Below are 13,179 nucleotides of genomic sequence, written 5' to 3' on the forward strand. Positions count from 1 at the left end.
CGGTGTTGTGTTTCTTTCATTTGAAATGTCAGTTTTTATTAATGCAGGATAAATTAGTAGTTATGGTTACAGGGCCAGCAGCAGGTTAAGCCCCCTAAAAGGGACGCTAAGCCGACCTCCCACTGAACCAGTACGTACCTCCACAAACACTGAGCAGTGACGGCACTCTGAGCTAACATAGAGCGCCCTCACACACAGACGGGCCTGATGAGACAGTGAGAGGTCAGACTGGTGGTACACAAAAACATCCAATAGCAGTTTGATCCACTGAGGGACCCGGTTTGAGAATGACAGCCAGCCCTGAACACAGTGATGGAACATTATGTAGAGTCTGCCTCAGGAGGGAACGTGGCGTTTATATTAGCCTCCAAAATGACAAAACAAAGGACGGTCTATCACTGGAGCTCTATCAGAAAACAACAACAAAAGAAATACTTCAAGTGTAAACATACTGAGTCTCTAGTACAGTCGACACACGTCGTCAGACATGCTGTATAAATAATGTGCAGGACACTGTCGAGCAAAGAGATGTGCTTCATTGAATCTCATTAACACGAGAAATGCTACAAGAAGACAGATTCAAAACAACACATTACAGCTCAGACGCAGACAGGGGGGATTCTGGGAAATGTAGTGCAGGAACCAGTTTTAGCTTGGTTGAATTAAAGTTTAAGATTCATTTCTGGATTTTGAAAGAGCGGTTAAAAAAATCTAACCCCTTCATCTTTCTGTCACTTCACTCGACCTTCATCAGCTGCTTAAAGTTCACATGAAACAAAAATACTTTAAAACTTTTTTAAACTTCTATTTTGTCTCATCATTTTCTAAACAATGACAAATAAAGGGAATTCTTGTCTGATGCTCAGGGTTTGAGTGTTTGAATTTTCTCACATTAATGGTACTGAGCACTTAAAAAATGTGACAAATCCCAGTCCAGCTTCCTGTTTTTGACAGAATCATAAAATACAAAGTCAAATAAACTCTGCTGGTTGTTTGTTGGAACTTTCCAAGTGATGAAATCAGAATTAAAGACGTCTTTCATCCTTTCTAAACGTCTTGTGGACTTTTCATCCATGCAGGCCTGAAAGCTGTGGTTCTGAACGTCATGTCATCTGAGCAAAAGCTCCACAACAACTCTCTAAAGGATCAGCTGCTGTTGACCTTGAGACCTCAGCTTTGAAGCAGATGTGGATCAGAAGCCCTGACAGAGAACAGAAACATTTACAATATAACAACAAGTCGAGAAATCATCTCGTATTGTGACCAAAGCTCCAGAACACCTCTTCAAAGTACTGCGAGGTGTTCAGAGTGATGTGACGTTCGGCTCAATCAAGCACATCTCTTGTATCGTAAATGTAAAACATGAGTGTGTCGCTCACACACACACACACACACACATAGAGTGGTATGGGGACACTGAGGCAGAGATGATTCGTTAATTTAACCCTTCGTCAAATAACAAAATAACGGGGCGCTCAACTCACAGACACAAACAATAAGACACACGAGTTTAATAAAAACACTTAGATGCATTCACACTCGCATGCCAGGCAGGAGAACTATCTTCTTCTTCTTCTTCTTCTTCGTCACTGTCCTTCATGGTGATCCAAAGCAAAGTGCACAATGGCAACAAAATGTACAGTCTTTCAGTCAGACGGAGGGGGCTCAGAGGGGGGAGGACTTCACGTTTCCTCGCCGTGATGCAGGTTAGATGAAAAGTTCTTGTAGTGTAGTGGGCTTTGTTGTCCTAATACCAAATCACACCAAGGTTTAGCAATCAGTCAACTTCCCCAGAGGACTTAAACCATACTGACCTGGGTCAAAGAGGGAGGACTCCTCTCCTCTTTCCATCCCTGAGAGGAAGTGAACCAAGCGCTGGGCTGAGAGAAAGCGTACAGGATGATACAGCAGTTAGATGGGTATGGGAGGGCAGCTTGTGGAGAGTAGTTTGATCCAGGTAAGAGAGGGCTCTGTCTCTCAGCCCTCCATCCCAAAGTCCTCTGTGAACTTCTTGACCTTGAGCAGGTCTTCAGTGTTGACTGTGGGACGGGTGGTGGACAGAGAGCGCAGCATGTCCGACTGCAGAGGAGAGAGAGGGACACGTCACTTTAATGTCTGTAAAAGCCAATAATAATAATAAAAAAGTAAACTAAAAACTTCTCTATTCAGTCTGAATTTTTATGTAGGGTTTCATAATTGTATCATTTTAATGTTTTATATTGATTTTAATGTTGTTTCATAACTTAAAGTATTGTTTTTATTATTTGTCTTCTCAGTTTTGTTAATATTTATACTGCCCTACTTTATTTATCTTCAGCTTTTATCCCTACCTTTATGTATTTATTTATTTCAACTATTTATATTCTTATTATGTTAATGTATTGTGTTGATTTAGTGTTGTTTTTCTATTTTTTTATTTCTTAAGTCAGTTTTATTGAAATGTATAGTGACTTTATTTATCTTCAACTTTTATCCTTACCTTTTTTATTGAATTTATTTTACATAATTAAATTCTTATTATTATTTTGATGCTTTAACTTTAAATAATTTTAATTAATTATATTTTATTGTTGTTGGTGTGCATTAGTCTCTTCAAAACACATTTTTGTATTTTTTTTATGTCTTGCTGTTATTTTATTTCTGCTTCTGTCTTGTTTTCAATCGCTTTAAAGCACTTTGGATTGCATTTGATTTATCTGAAAGATGCTTTATAAATAAAGCTTGATTGATAGATAGATAGATAGATAGATAGATAGATAGATAGATAGATAGATAGATAGATAGATAGATAGATAGATAGATAAGTTGGAGAATTAAGGACAGTTTTTAAAGTCAAATCTATGAATGTTTTTATTAAATTCAGTGATGTTTAATCTGAATAATGTTCACGCTCTGGTCATGTTTTTTACTTTCCCTGCTCCTGTTTCTTCATGGATGATGTGTAAGAAACAAACAATGAGGTGAGTGAATGATCTGGATGTGAAAGTAATGAATGAATGTGAGTGTTTATGTTCTTTCTGGAGATAAAACTACAAAGTTCAACTGAGCTTATCTAAATCAGATGACACTCTCATGCTCCCTGATGTAGCGTCACGTCACCGTTCATATCAAATGTTCACAGATCATACATCTTACGATTGTAAAAACACAGTGTGTCTTAAAGTGTAGCTCCTGACTGTTTTTTTTTTTGTTTTGTTTTGTTTTTCTCTTTTTCTTTCTTTTTCTTCTCTTTCTTTTCCCCTTGTCTGCATATATATTTCTGGTTTGTGTCATGTTTGTCACAAACTGTCAAATATTAATGCAATTTATTCTTGCAGCAAAAGAAAAGAAAGAAAACATTTTTCTTCTGTGCTTGTGACTGTGTGCATGCGACCATCACCATCCCTCTTAGAACTCTGAGTGTAGCTCCTGATTGTAAAAACACAGAGGGACTCAGTTTTATATTTAACTTGATTATCACTTAGGCTGCATGTCAAACCCGTGGTGTCAGTTTCATGGATGTGTACTGTATGTGGAATCATCTTGTTCAGTTGTGACCCAGGAGACGTGAAAGAAAGTGTCTCACCATGCAGACTATGGGCTCCAGTAGCTTATCACTAGGCACATCCATCCAGGTCAACTCCTGAGCTGCAGGATCACCGGGGGAACAGGGAGTCAGGAGGTCGTCCACCATCAGCTGGTTGTTGCTCCGAGACGGGCCACGGACCTGCAGGAAGAAGAAAACAAACAGAACAACTGTTAGGAACTTTATTAACCACAGTCTTATTACATGTTTTGATTTTAAAGCTGACTGCAGTCACCTTTTTGAAGTGCGTGGCAGACTGGACCTTCCTGACAGGCTGCATGAGAGCGTCCCGGACGATAATGCTGATGTCTGCACCGGAGTAACCATCTGTTTTGTGGGCAAGCTGCCGCAGGTCGGCCTCGCTCAGGCTGTGGGGAGTGTTTCCGAGGTGGAGACGGAACATCTGAGCCCGAGCTGGCTCCTCTGGCAGAGGGATGTAGATACGCTTCTCAAATCTGACGTGAGACAGAGGCACGGGCACGTCAGCAGATGTTTGAAACATGAAGTCCTCGTACTCAAGATTAGTGGTATGAAAGACTACAGAGTGAAAACATTGTTGGGGTGAAGTCCAGACTTTCTTTTGTTATGTTCTACTGGAGCTGTCAAACAGGAGGTCACAGGTCATACACGTGTATTTCCATACTCATGAGTATCAAGATGTCGAGCCCAATCCTGCTTTTGGTCTAAATGATGTTTACTCCACCTACTTAATCATGTCCTTTAACAGCTGATCACGGCAGTATCCTGGTTTCTGTAGGTCTGTGTGCAAATTTAAATGATATCTGATCATCTGAGTCATGAATGATCAGAGACCTAGAGAAGCTGTACTGTACTCATGCCACAGGGTTCTGCTCTCTGTCAGAGTACTTCAGGCGGCATGTCAAGGTCCCATAAAACTAGGGCTGGGCGATAATTCATTAATTATGATGATATCATTTTCTCAATATAGATATAACTAATGTTCAATAAATTTGATATATTTAGCCCTGTAATTACACCCCCCAACCACTGGAAAGGGAGGGGCGCTAATGAGCCTCAAACGCTACTTTCCACCCAACATTAGAAAGAAGAAGAATACAGTATTGAACAGCCAATCATATTGCAGGGTGAGAGGTGGGCGGGGCTTAAAGATGTTTAGAGCGGAACGTAAACACAGATGAAACGAGTGACAGCGACACGGAAGAAAACGTATACATCTTACTTAGTGCTGTCAGAAATGATGGATTCAAGAAGCTTATCAGAAAACTAAACCCAGATACAAATGAACAAACTGACTGGTTTCTTCAACTTTCACTCAGGAGCAAAAATCTGCCTTTACATTTAAATGAAATAATGATTTGATATTTAAAGTGATAATTAGCAATATCCACTAATATGAAATATTTTATTGTGATAACATAATTTTCATTATCGCCCAGCACTACATAAAACCAGGATGAAATGTCATATAAGTGTGAAACTTCAGTGACTTGGTCATAACCAGGACACTTTGTTGTTTCAGGACCACTAAAAACTCATCTCTGTGGTCTCACATCTGATTTCCTTCCAAACTGAGCACCTCCTGTTACCTGACTTAAGGTCTTTCAGTACATTTCAGAGGAAACGTTGGAGATTAAAAATGAGATGGAAGTGTTTGTCTAATAACACACTGATACAAACCACTGTGTTTGAGTAAGAGCTCCTGATCCTCTGAATCATCATGTTTTCATGGGCTGTGTTTTCTCTGAGATACTCCTGTGAGAACACAAACATGCAGCACACTGAGTGCACCGTGTACTCACTTGTTTGTGTGAGAATTTCAACAAAGTAGTGTCAAAACCTCTGTGCTGTAGAGTTCAGCTTGAGTACAAGAGCGCTTCATTTAGCTGAAGTCAATACGTGTCATTTAAAACAGTAAGAAGAGAACTAGCTCCTCCCTGATTCTGGATCTCCTCCGACAGACCGATCATCTGTTTGGTAAGAGACGGGTATTTAGACTAACACATCCTAAACAACAACAATGGAGTAGTGAAGTGATTCTGACCGTCTTCTGATGGCAGCGTCGAGCACCCAGGGGATGTTGGTGGCTCCCAACACTAAGATCCCATCGTTGTTGTTTCCCACACCTGCAAAACCAGAGAGCTTCATTCAGACGTCCTGTTTCTATTCAAGGTCCTTTGATCATGTTTCTATCCTCCCGCTTTAGTACATTGAGGTAAATAATATTTGATAATATGTATTCCTGTCTCCATGTCAGTCTCATTCAGCTCACCCTGCATCTGGACCAGGAACTCTGTCTTGATTCGGCGGGCGGCTTCACTTTCATTCTCATTCCTGGAGCCGCACAGCGAGTCCACCTCATCGATGAAGATGATTGAGGGTTTGTGTTGGCGAGCCAAGTCGAACAAGTTCTTCACCAGCCTGAGAGACACAGAGAAAAAATGATGTGCAGACGATATTTAGAGAAAAAGTATTCTTTTATGATAAAAGGAGGAACTGTTGATAGAAAGTCTGATAGTTTATCAAAGCACTTCAGTCTCTACCAAACCTCTGATGACACTTTTATCTCACTTCATCTAAACATGGATTTCAGCTCTGCTGTTTGCACCTCTGAAGTAAACACACATGAGCTTATCTATACACATGCAGCAGAGCAATGAGTTTTCATGTACCTGCAGTCCAATGAGAGATGCACTGAAATCTGTTTGAAAGCAGCTGTGCCCTTCTTTTGTGAATGTGACTGTAGGAGCTTAAATGCAATTTATAATGTTGTAATAATTCATGTAAAAGTTAATGTGCAAGATAATAATTTACATAGATAGTTCATTCACAAGGATAAAGATACATCTTTACATTTATACATAGGTAAAAGTTCAAGTTCATTGTGCTGTTAGTATCTTCTAATAATATTAAAAGGTATTTGGATTTGTGATATAGATGTCCTCTGTTGGAAGGGTGGCTGAATCATGCCTGCTGTAACCCCGCCCCCTTGTTAAGGGTCATCCGTAGAAGATCAGTTTTTGAATTAGTGAGGTGGCAGTTCGACAAGGAGAGAGTGGAGATGTTTTTTTTACCTCTCTCTTTCTCTCTCACTCTCTTTTAGGATTTGTGGATAAAAACATGGAAAATAAACACCTTAAACAGCTTACACTTTATCACGTGGCCCTGTTGAGTTCTTTTCAGAGGGAAATTCAAGAAAGGGATTTTAGAGAGCGTCAAAACTAAGGCTTCATTCAGTGGAACCCACAGTGACTCTAAAATATCTGGCAGACTTGAAAAAAGACGTCCCCTTTGCCTCGGATGTGGGCCCTCATCATGATTTACTGTATTCATCTTGTATTGAACAATCCTCAATGAAATGAATGTGTGAGCTCTTGTTTAGACAGAAGTCTGTGGTTCTATTTATGATTGTGTTTGTTGTTATTTTAAGATTGTTGATGTTGACTTTAGGGGACGGAGACTTCGCCATCGCTGCCCCAACTCTCTGGAACTCCCTCCCTCCACACATCCTTAACTCTGACTCTCTTCAATCATTTAAAAACCTCCTCAAGACCTTCCTGTTCAAAAAAGCATACAACACAAAACTTCTACTCCCTCCCCACCTCTGTCTTTGTTCTGTTTTATTTGTTTTCTATGTTTTTTCGCACTTTCTGTAAAGCATCTTTGAGTACCTAGAAAAGCGCTATAAGTCCTTTCAATGACCATTATTTATCTAAACAAATGGAGAGTCAGGTTTCCTCTGAGTTAAAATTCAAGTTAGATTAAATTCTCAAAGAAGTCGTTAAAGACATGTTGATGGATTTGTGCAGCATCACAAACCCTCACTGTATACTTTTCACTTCACATCAGAGACGTACTTTTCACTCTCTCCCAGCCACTTGGACATGAGGTCTGAGGAGGACACGGAGAAGAAGGTGGAGTTGTTGGCCTCGGTGGCCACGGCTTTGGCCAGATAAGACTTCCCCGTTCCTGGAGGACCAAACAGCAGGATGCCTCTCCAGGGAGTTCTCTTACCTGAGGATGCAGAGAGCAGGAGTTATGATGGTCATATGAAGTCTCACATGTTTACAGTCAGGACTGAGTTACTGCTGCGCACACCAACAGTCAAATAACAAGGGAGCTGAGTCCTCACTAATAAAAAACCAGCAGGACGAAACCCTTCATTAATTCATGCTTATGAATATAAAAATGACAGTTAGCAGTCATTTCAAAATATATATAAAAAAAGACTTTTTAGTGAAGAGCTTTTAAATAAGCAAGATGTATCCTGTTTAAGGCTCCACGGCAACCAATGGTGGACTAACTGCTTCAGTATTTTTCTGATTATTAAATAAAACTGAATCAATGTTTCCCACACAAAGACTGCATACATATCTAAAGACACCAAAGTATATTCTGTATATTTGAACGTATTTTTCCATCTGTATACCATCACAGTTACTAAACTAATGGATCCAGAATCACAGATCTGTTTCATGCAGGGTCTTCACACAACATGCTCCCCAGAGAAACACAAACACTACCAATCAGAAGTTTGTAAACACCTTCTCATTCAAGGGTTTGTATTTATTTTAATGATTGTAAACACTGTAGATTAATACTGAAGACATCAAAACTATGAAAGAACATATATGGAATTATTGAATGAAGAAAAAAGTGTTAAACAAAGCAGAATATGTTTTATATTTTAGATTCTGTAAAGTAGCCCCCTTTTCCTTCATGACAGCTTTGCACACTCTTGGTATTCTCTCAGTCTGCTTCATGAAGTGGTCTCCTGGAATGGTTTCTAATTAACATGAGCCTTGTCAAGAGTTCATTTGTAGAATGACTTGCCTTCTTAATGTGTTTGAGACCATCAGTTGTGTTGTTCAGAGGTAGGGTTAGCACACAATGGATAGCCCTATTTGACTACTGTTGTAATCCAGATTATGGCAAAGCCAGATTATTTCATAGTTTTGATGTCTTCAGTATTAATCTACAATGTTGAAAATAATTAAAATAAATAAAAACCATTGAATGAGAAGGTGTGTCCAAACTTTTGACTGGTAGTGTACATACTGGAATGACTGGAATGCCCTCTCTTTAAATGTAATGATTGAGAGGTGATGTCTAGTTGAACATCTTTTTGCAGTTGTATTAAAACATTAGATTCCATTGATGATATATTAACATGATAAAAGTGGAGCTGATGTATAATGCCAGGTCGATAAGACATACAGCTGATAAAGTGAGTGGATGGGACTGATAGATGTCAGGAAGAGAGACAGAAAGTTATGAGCAAACAGGTGGAGATGAGGTGGAGATAAGGTGGAGATGAAGAATTATTCAGATTTAAGTGTTGAAATAATTTATTACCTGCTGTAAATTGATATAAAAAACATGGTAAATGTTAGGAATGTCAACAATTAATCGATTATTGATTAATTGATTGTTAAGAACGTACTCAAGCACATTTTTTTTTTGTATTTTCTATCACGTAGAACAATCATCATGTGGTCTCATATGTGGTTCAGCTATCAGGGAGGTGTTTTAAGTTTAAAGCATGTTTCGATGTGAATCAGCTGACTAAAGAAAACTGGACACCGTGAGTCTGAAATATGTTTCTGTTCAGTTCCCTTGTTAACATTTCCAAAGATCGATCACGGAAAATACTTGAAATTTAAATCCCTAGTAAATATTATCACAGAGGTCCTGGACAGTATTTAAGGTTTGAGTGGGTTCTGGAGTATTTATTGTTTCAATGTGAAACTCTGACGTTTAGGAAATACAGCTTCAGATCAGACTTTATCAAAATGCACTTTGTTAATCACACATTTTAAAGGTTTTAAGAAATACTCATAATAAAAACTGCAAAAATTCTATAAAGCTGTTGTGCTGATGCTCTTTAAATCAGATGATCTCACAGTACCGGTGAAGAGGTGAGGGAATTTGATGGGCAGGATGACGGCCTCCTTCAGAGCTTCCTTTGCTCCCTCCAGTCCAGCCACATCGTTCCACCTGACGTTGGGCTTCTCCATCACGATGGCACCTGAACACACACAGAGCAGGTTTGGAAGGAGACTTCAAAATGACTGAACACAACTAAGACCTCATAACTCCACTGAACTTCAGACTGTTACAAAACATAAAGCAAGATTTAATTTAACAACATTTTCTTCATTTCAGTCGGTTCAGTTACTGAAACTTATCAGTCAGATCATTTATTTTCACTGTATCAGAAGATCACGCTGTTCTAAAATCAAACAAACATTAAATCTGAAGTGTTTCCTCTGTGTCCCCTTCTTCAGTCAGACTTTACTCACCCATAAGTTGCTCCTGCAGTTTCTTCTTCTCTGGATTTTCACCTTCGCTGTCACTATCACTCCTAAAGCAGAAACACACACACACACACACACACACACACACACACACGCACACGCACACACACAGTTGACACAAATAAGGATCACAGACTCACACTTGTATCCTGAGAAGTCAGAGGATAGGTAGCGTACTTGTCATTGCTCTGGGCCTCCTTCACAGGCTTCTTGCCCTGTTTGTCTTTGTTCTTCAGATAGTCCTTCAGTTTCTCAGCTCGGTCCAGGTACTGCATGCACTTTGCTCGTATACTCTCCTTGGCCTTGTCGCTATGAGCCTCATCTGGAGAAAAGATGAAAAGTGAGTAAAAATACCAATACAAGCTGCAGAACCGGTCCCACTGTCAGGCTGCAGCACTCACATTTGATGGCATGTAGGAAATATTCCACCGCATGCTGGTACAGTCGCAAGGCCTCTTCATAGTTCTTGGCCTTGTCTTCCTCTGTGGCTTTGGTCACAAGATCAATCGCTTTCTGCAACACAGACAGACAAACAGGTGGAGAGAGGGAAGAGATGAAGGATGGATTTAAGGTGGAATCACATGAATGAAGGCAGAGCATTTACACTTGTGACTTACAGAGTTCACATCACGATTAAAAAACTCTAGACAGGAGGAACCTGACAGTGGAAATATGTAATACACTGTGAAACCTAAACCCTTCTTTTCTTACCTTATTATATCTACAGTGGATATCAAAAGTCTACACACCCCTGTTAAAATGCCAGGTTTTGTGATGTAAAAAAAATGAGACCAAGATAAATCATGTCAGAACTTTTTCCACCTTTAATGTGACCTATAACATGCACAATTCAATTGAAAACAAAATTAAAATCTTTTAGGGGGAAGAATAAAAACTTAAAAAATAAAATAATGTGGTTGCATAAGTGTACACACCCTTTAACTTATTATTTTTGAAGCACCTTTTGATTTTATTACACCGATAAAACATTTGATGCTTTTTGGAGACTTCATGTATGTTATTGAAACATTTTGCCGGGCTTGGATGTTTTTCTTCATAAGAAAAGGCTTCCTTCTTGCCACCCTACCCATATCAGAAACATATGAAGAATAGGAGAGATGTTGTCACATGTAGTACACAGCCAGTACGAGTCAGAAATCCCTGCAGATCCTTTAATGTTGCTGTAGACCTCTTGGAAGCCTCCTTGAACAGTTTTCTTCTGGTCTTTTCATCAGTTTTGGAGGGATGTCCAGGTCTTGGTGATGCCACTGTTGTTCCATATTTTCTCCACTTGATGATGACTGTCTTCACTGTGGTCCATGGTATATCTAATGTCTTGGAACATGTTTGTACCCTTCTCCTGACTGATACCTTTCAACAATGAGATCCCTCTGCTGCTTTGGAAGCTCTCTGTGGACCATGGCTTTTACTTTAAGATGCAACTGAGGAAATGTGATGAAAATCCTCCTAGAACAGCTGATCTTTATTGGGATTAATCAAAGTCACTTTAAATTATGACAGGTGTATACTGAATACTATTTGTCATGAGTTTGAATGTGATTGGTTAATTCTGAACACAACCACATCATCAGTTATAAGAGGGTGTGTACACTTATGCAACCACATTATTATATCTTTTTAATTTTTATTCTTCCCCCTAAAAGATTAGATTTTTTTTTCAGTTGAATTGTTCATGTTATAGGTCACATTAAAGGTGGAAAAAGTTCTGACATGATTTATCTTGGTCTCATTTTGTTTACATCACAAAACCTGGCATTTTAACAGGGGTGTGTAGACTTTTGATATCCACTGTATTTAAAACAATAATTAAAATCCTATCTGCTATAAGAGCTTCTGTCTTTCTCTAAATGTTGGTGTTTTCATACGGAGTCCACCTGTCAAAACTGGAGCTGCAACCAAAACATAGCAGACAAAATACACAAGCATGTAACACAACAAGATCACATAAATCTCTGGGATTAAGCTACACATTATAATCTGTTTTTTTTACTCATATAACCAGGCTCCAAAGAACAATACATTCAGTATTTGATGTTTCACTGACACCTTCAGGAGCCACAGCCCAGCTAACGGTGCTAATACCGTTATAATCAGGGGACAGATTCTTAAACCCCGACAGAGCTACCTCATTATATTGTTCTCATTGTGTTGTTGGCCTGCACATTAACGCTGATTGTATCATCTAAATGCTGTTGTTTCGAATAAACCTCACTGAAGAACTGTCCGCAGCAGAGTTAGCTAAGCTGACTTGCTACCGTTAGTTCAGATTGAAGCAGCTTCATGGGCCGAGCTGTAGCTTACAGCGCTGGTTAGCTCCCTATGGTTAGCTCCTACCTGTAATGTTGACGTTGTCATTTCATCTCCTCTTCTTGCTCTCCGCACAGACTTCTGTCCTCGGACCCTGAAGTGGACGTGTGAAGAAGTGAAGAGGTTAACAGCCCTGTGCAGTGAGGGGGCAGCCTGATCCTGATCCTGATCCTGACATGACAACACACAGAGGCTGTTGCGTTAGCTAGCAGATATGACAGATCTACAGAGCCACAGCAACAACACAACCAACACAACACTGCGGCTACACACAAGTTAGCCGAAGACAGGAGGACTTCCGGTCAGTCCTTTCACAATAAAACAGCGTTTCTCGAGCATTTACCCTGAGCTTATCAGAATACACATTTTACCTTCATAGTTAAGACTTGTCTAAAGACAGGGTTGTATTTAATCTCCAGTTGAAAATGTTTGTATTTTATTTGTAAATATGTCTTCTGTCATACACTGCCACCTAGCAGTAATACCTGTAATCACTTTCAAAATCCTTCTATATAAACTTAAAGCTGCTGTTGGTAGTCACAGCGTAAACATCTGTTCAGAGAGGGACTTCAAATGTCAACACTATCCCTCCCAACCAGATTTCCTCTGAACCCCCCAACACAGATCGGCATGTGCAGTCATGATAGTGCCGGACTCATAACCAAACGGAGTGGGGGGCGCCCCTTAACCAATCAGGACAGAGGATTGGAGATTAGCTGTGATTGGTTCGTCATAATTGGAACGAGGGGAATAATAACATTGCTTGATACAAAGGCATTGGAAAACGCAGAGATTTCCCAAGAGTCTCAAATTACTCCACTTACTGATGAGTACTGATGGGCAATATGACCTTTTCTCCAAACCCAGCAGAAAAAAAGCAATGTTTTTTACACCATTCCTACCAACAGCAGCTTTAAGGACATCCACAACCTCGCCCCCCTTGTATCTGTCTGACCTCCTCTGTATTGCCACCCCCTCTCGCTCCCTCAG

The 13,179-nt window shown here is 39.7% G+C and overlaps 1 protein-coding gene across 1 annotated transcript; it reads right to left on the reverse strand.

The window, feature by feature from the left end:
- Positions 1-5: 5 nt before the first annotated feature.
- On the reverse strand, positions 6-12,482 carry vps4a (vacuolar protein sorting 4 homolog A). Its single transcript, XM_034685172.1, has 11 exons — positions 12,217-12,482; positions 10,263-10,374; positions 10,039-10,183; positions 9,847-9,908; positions 9,453-9,572; positions 7,402-7,558; positions 5,817-5,965; positions 5,589-5,670; positions 3,801-4,020; positions 3,566-3,706; positions 6-2,079 (listed from the first exon to the last, which is right to left on the reverse strand). The coding sequence occupies exons 1-11, from the start codon at positions 12,235-12,237 to the stop codon at positions 1,978-1,980; spliced, it is 1,311 nt and encodes a 436-aa protein (XP_034541063.1). The 5' UTR covers positions 12,238-12,482; the 3' UTR covers positions 6-1,977.
- Positions 12,483-13,179: the final 697 nt, after the last annotated feature.

The sequence above is a fragment of the Notolabrus celidotus genome, chromosome 6, assembly GCF_009762535.1.
Source record: "Notolabrus celidotus isolate fNotCel1 chromosome 6, fNotCel1.pri, whole genome shotgun sequence".
In the NCBI taxonomy this organism is placed as follows: Eukaryota; Metazoa; Chordata; class Actinopteri; order Labriformes; family Labridae; genus Notolabrus; species Notolabrus celidotus.

Bases quoted from the DNA above. Each gene is read 5' to 3' on its own strand.
- vps4a (XM_034685172.1), bottom strand. From the start codon at position 12,237: ATGACAACGTCAACATTACAG. The intron at 10,184-10,262 runs GTGAGTGCTGCA...TCTTTTCTCCAG, and splicing joins TTTCCTACATGCCATCAAAT to ATGAGGCTCATAGCGACAAG. The intron at 7,559-9,452 runs GTACTGTGAGAT...CTGCATCCTCAG, and splicing joins ATTCCCTCACCTCTTCACCG to GTAAGAGAACTCCCTGGAGA.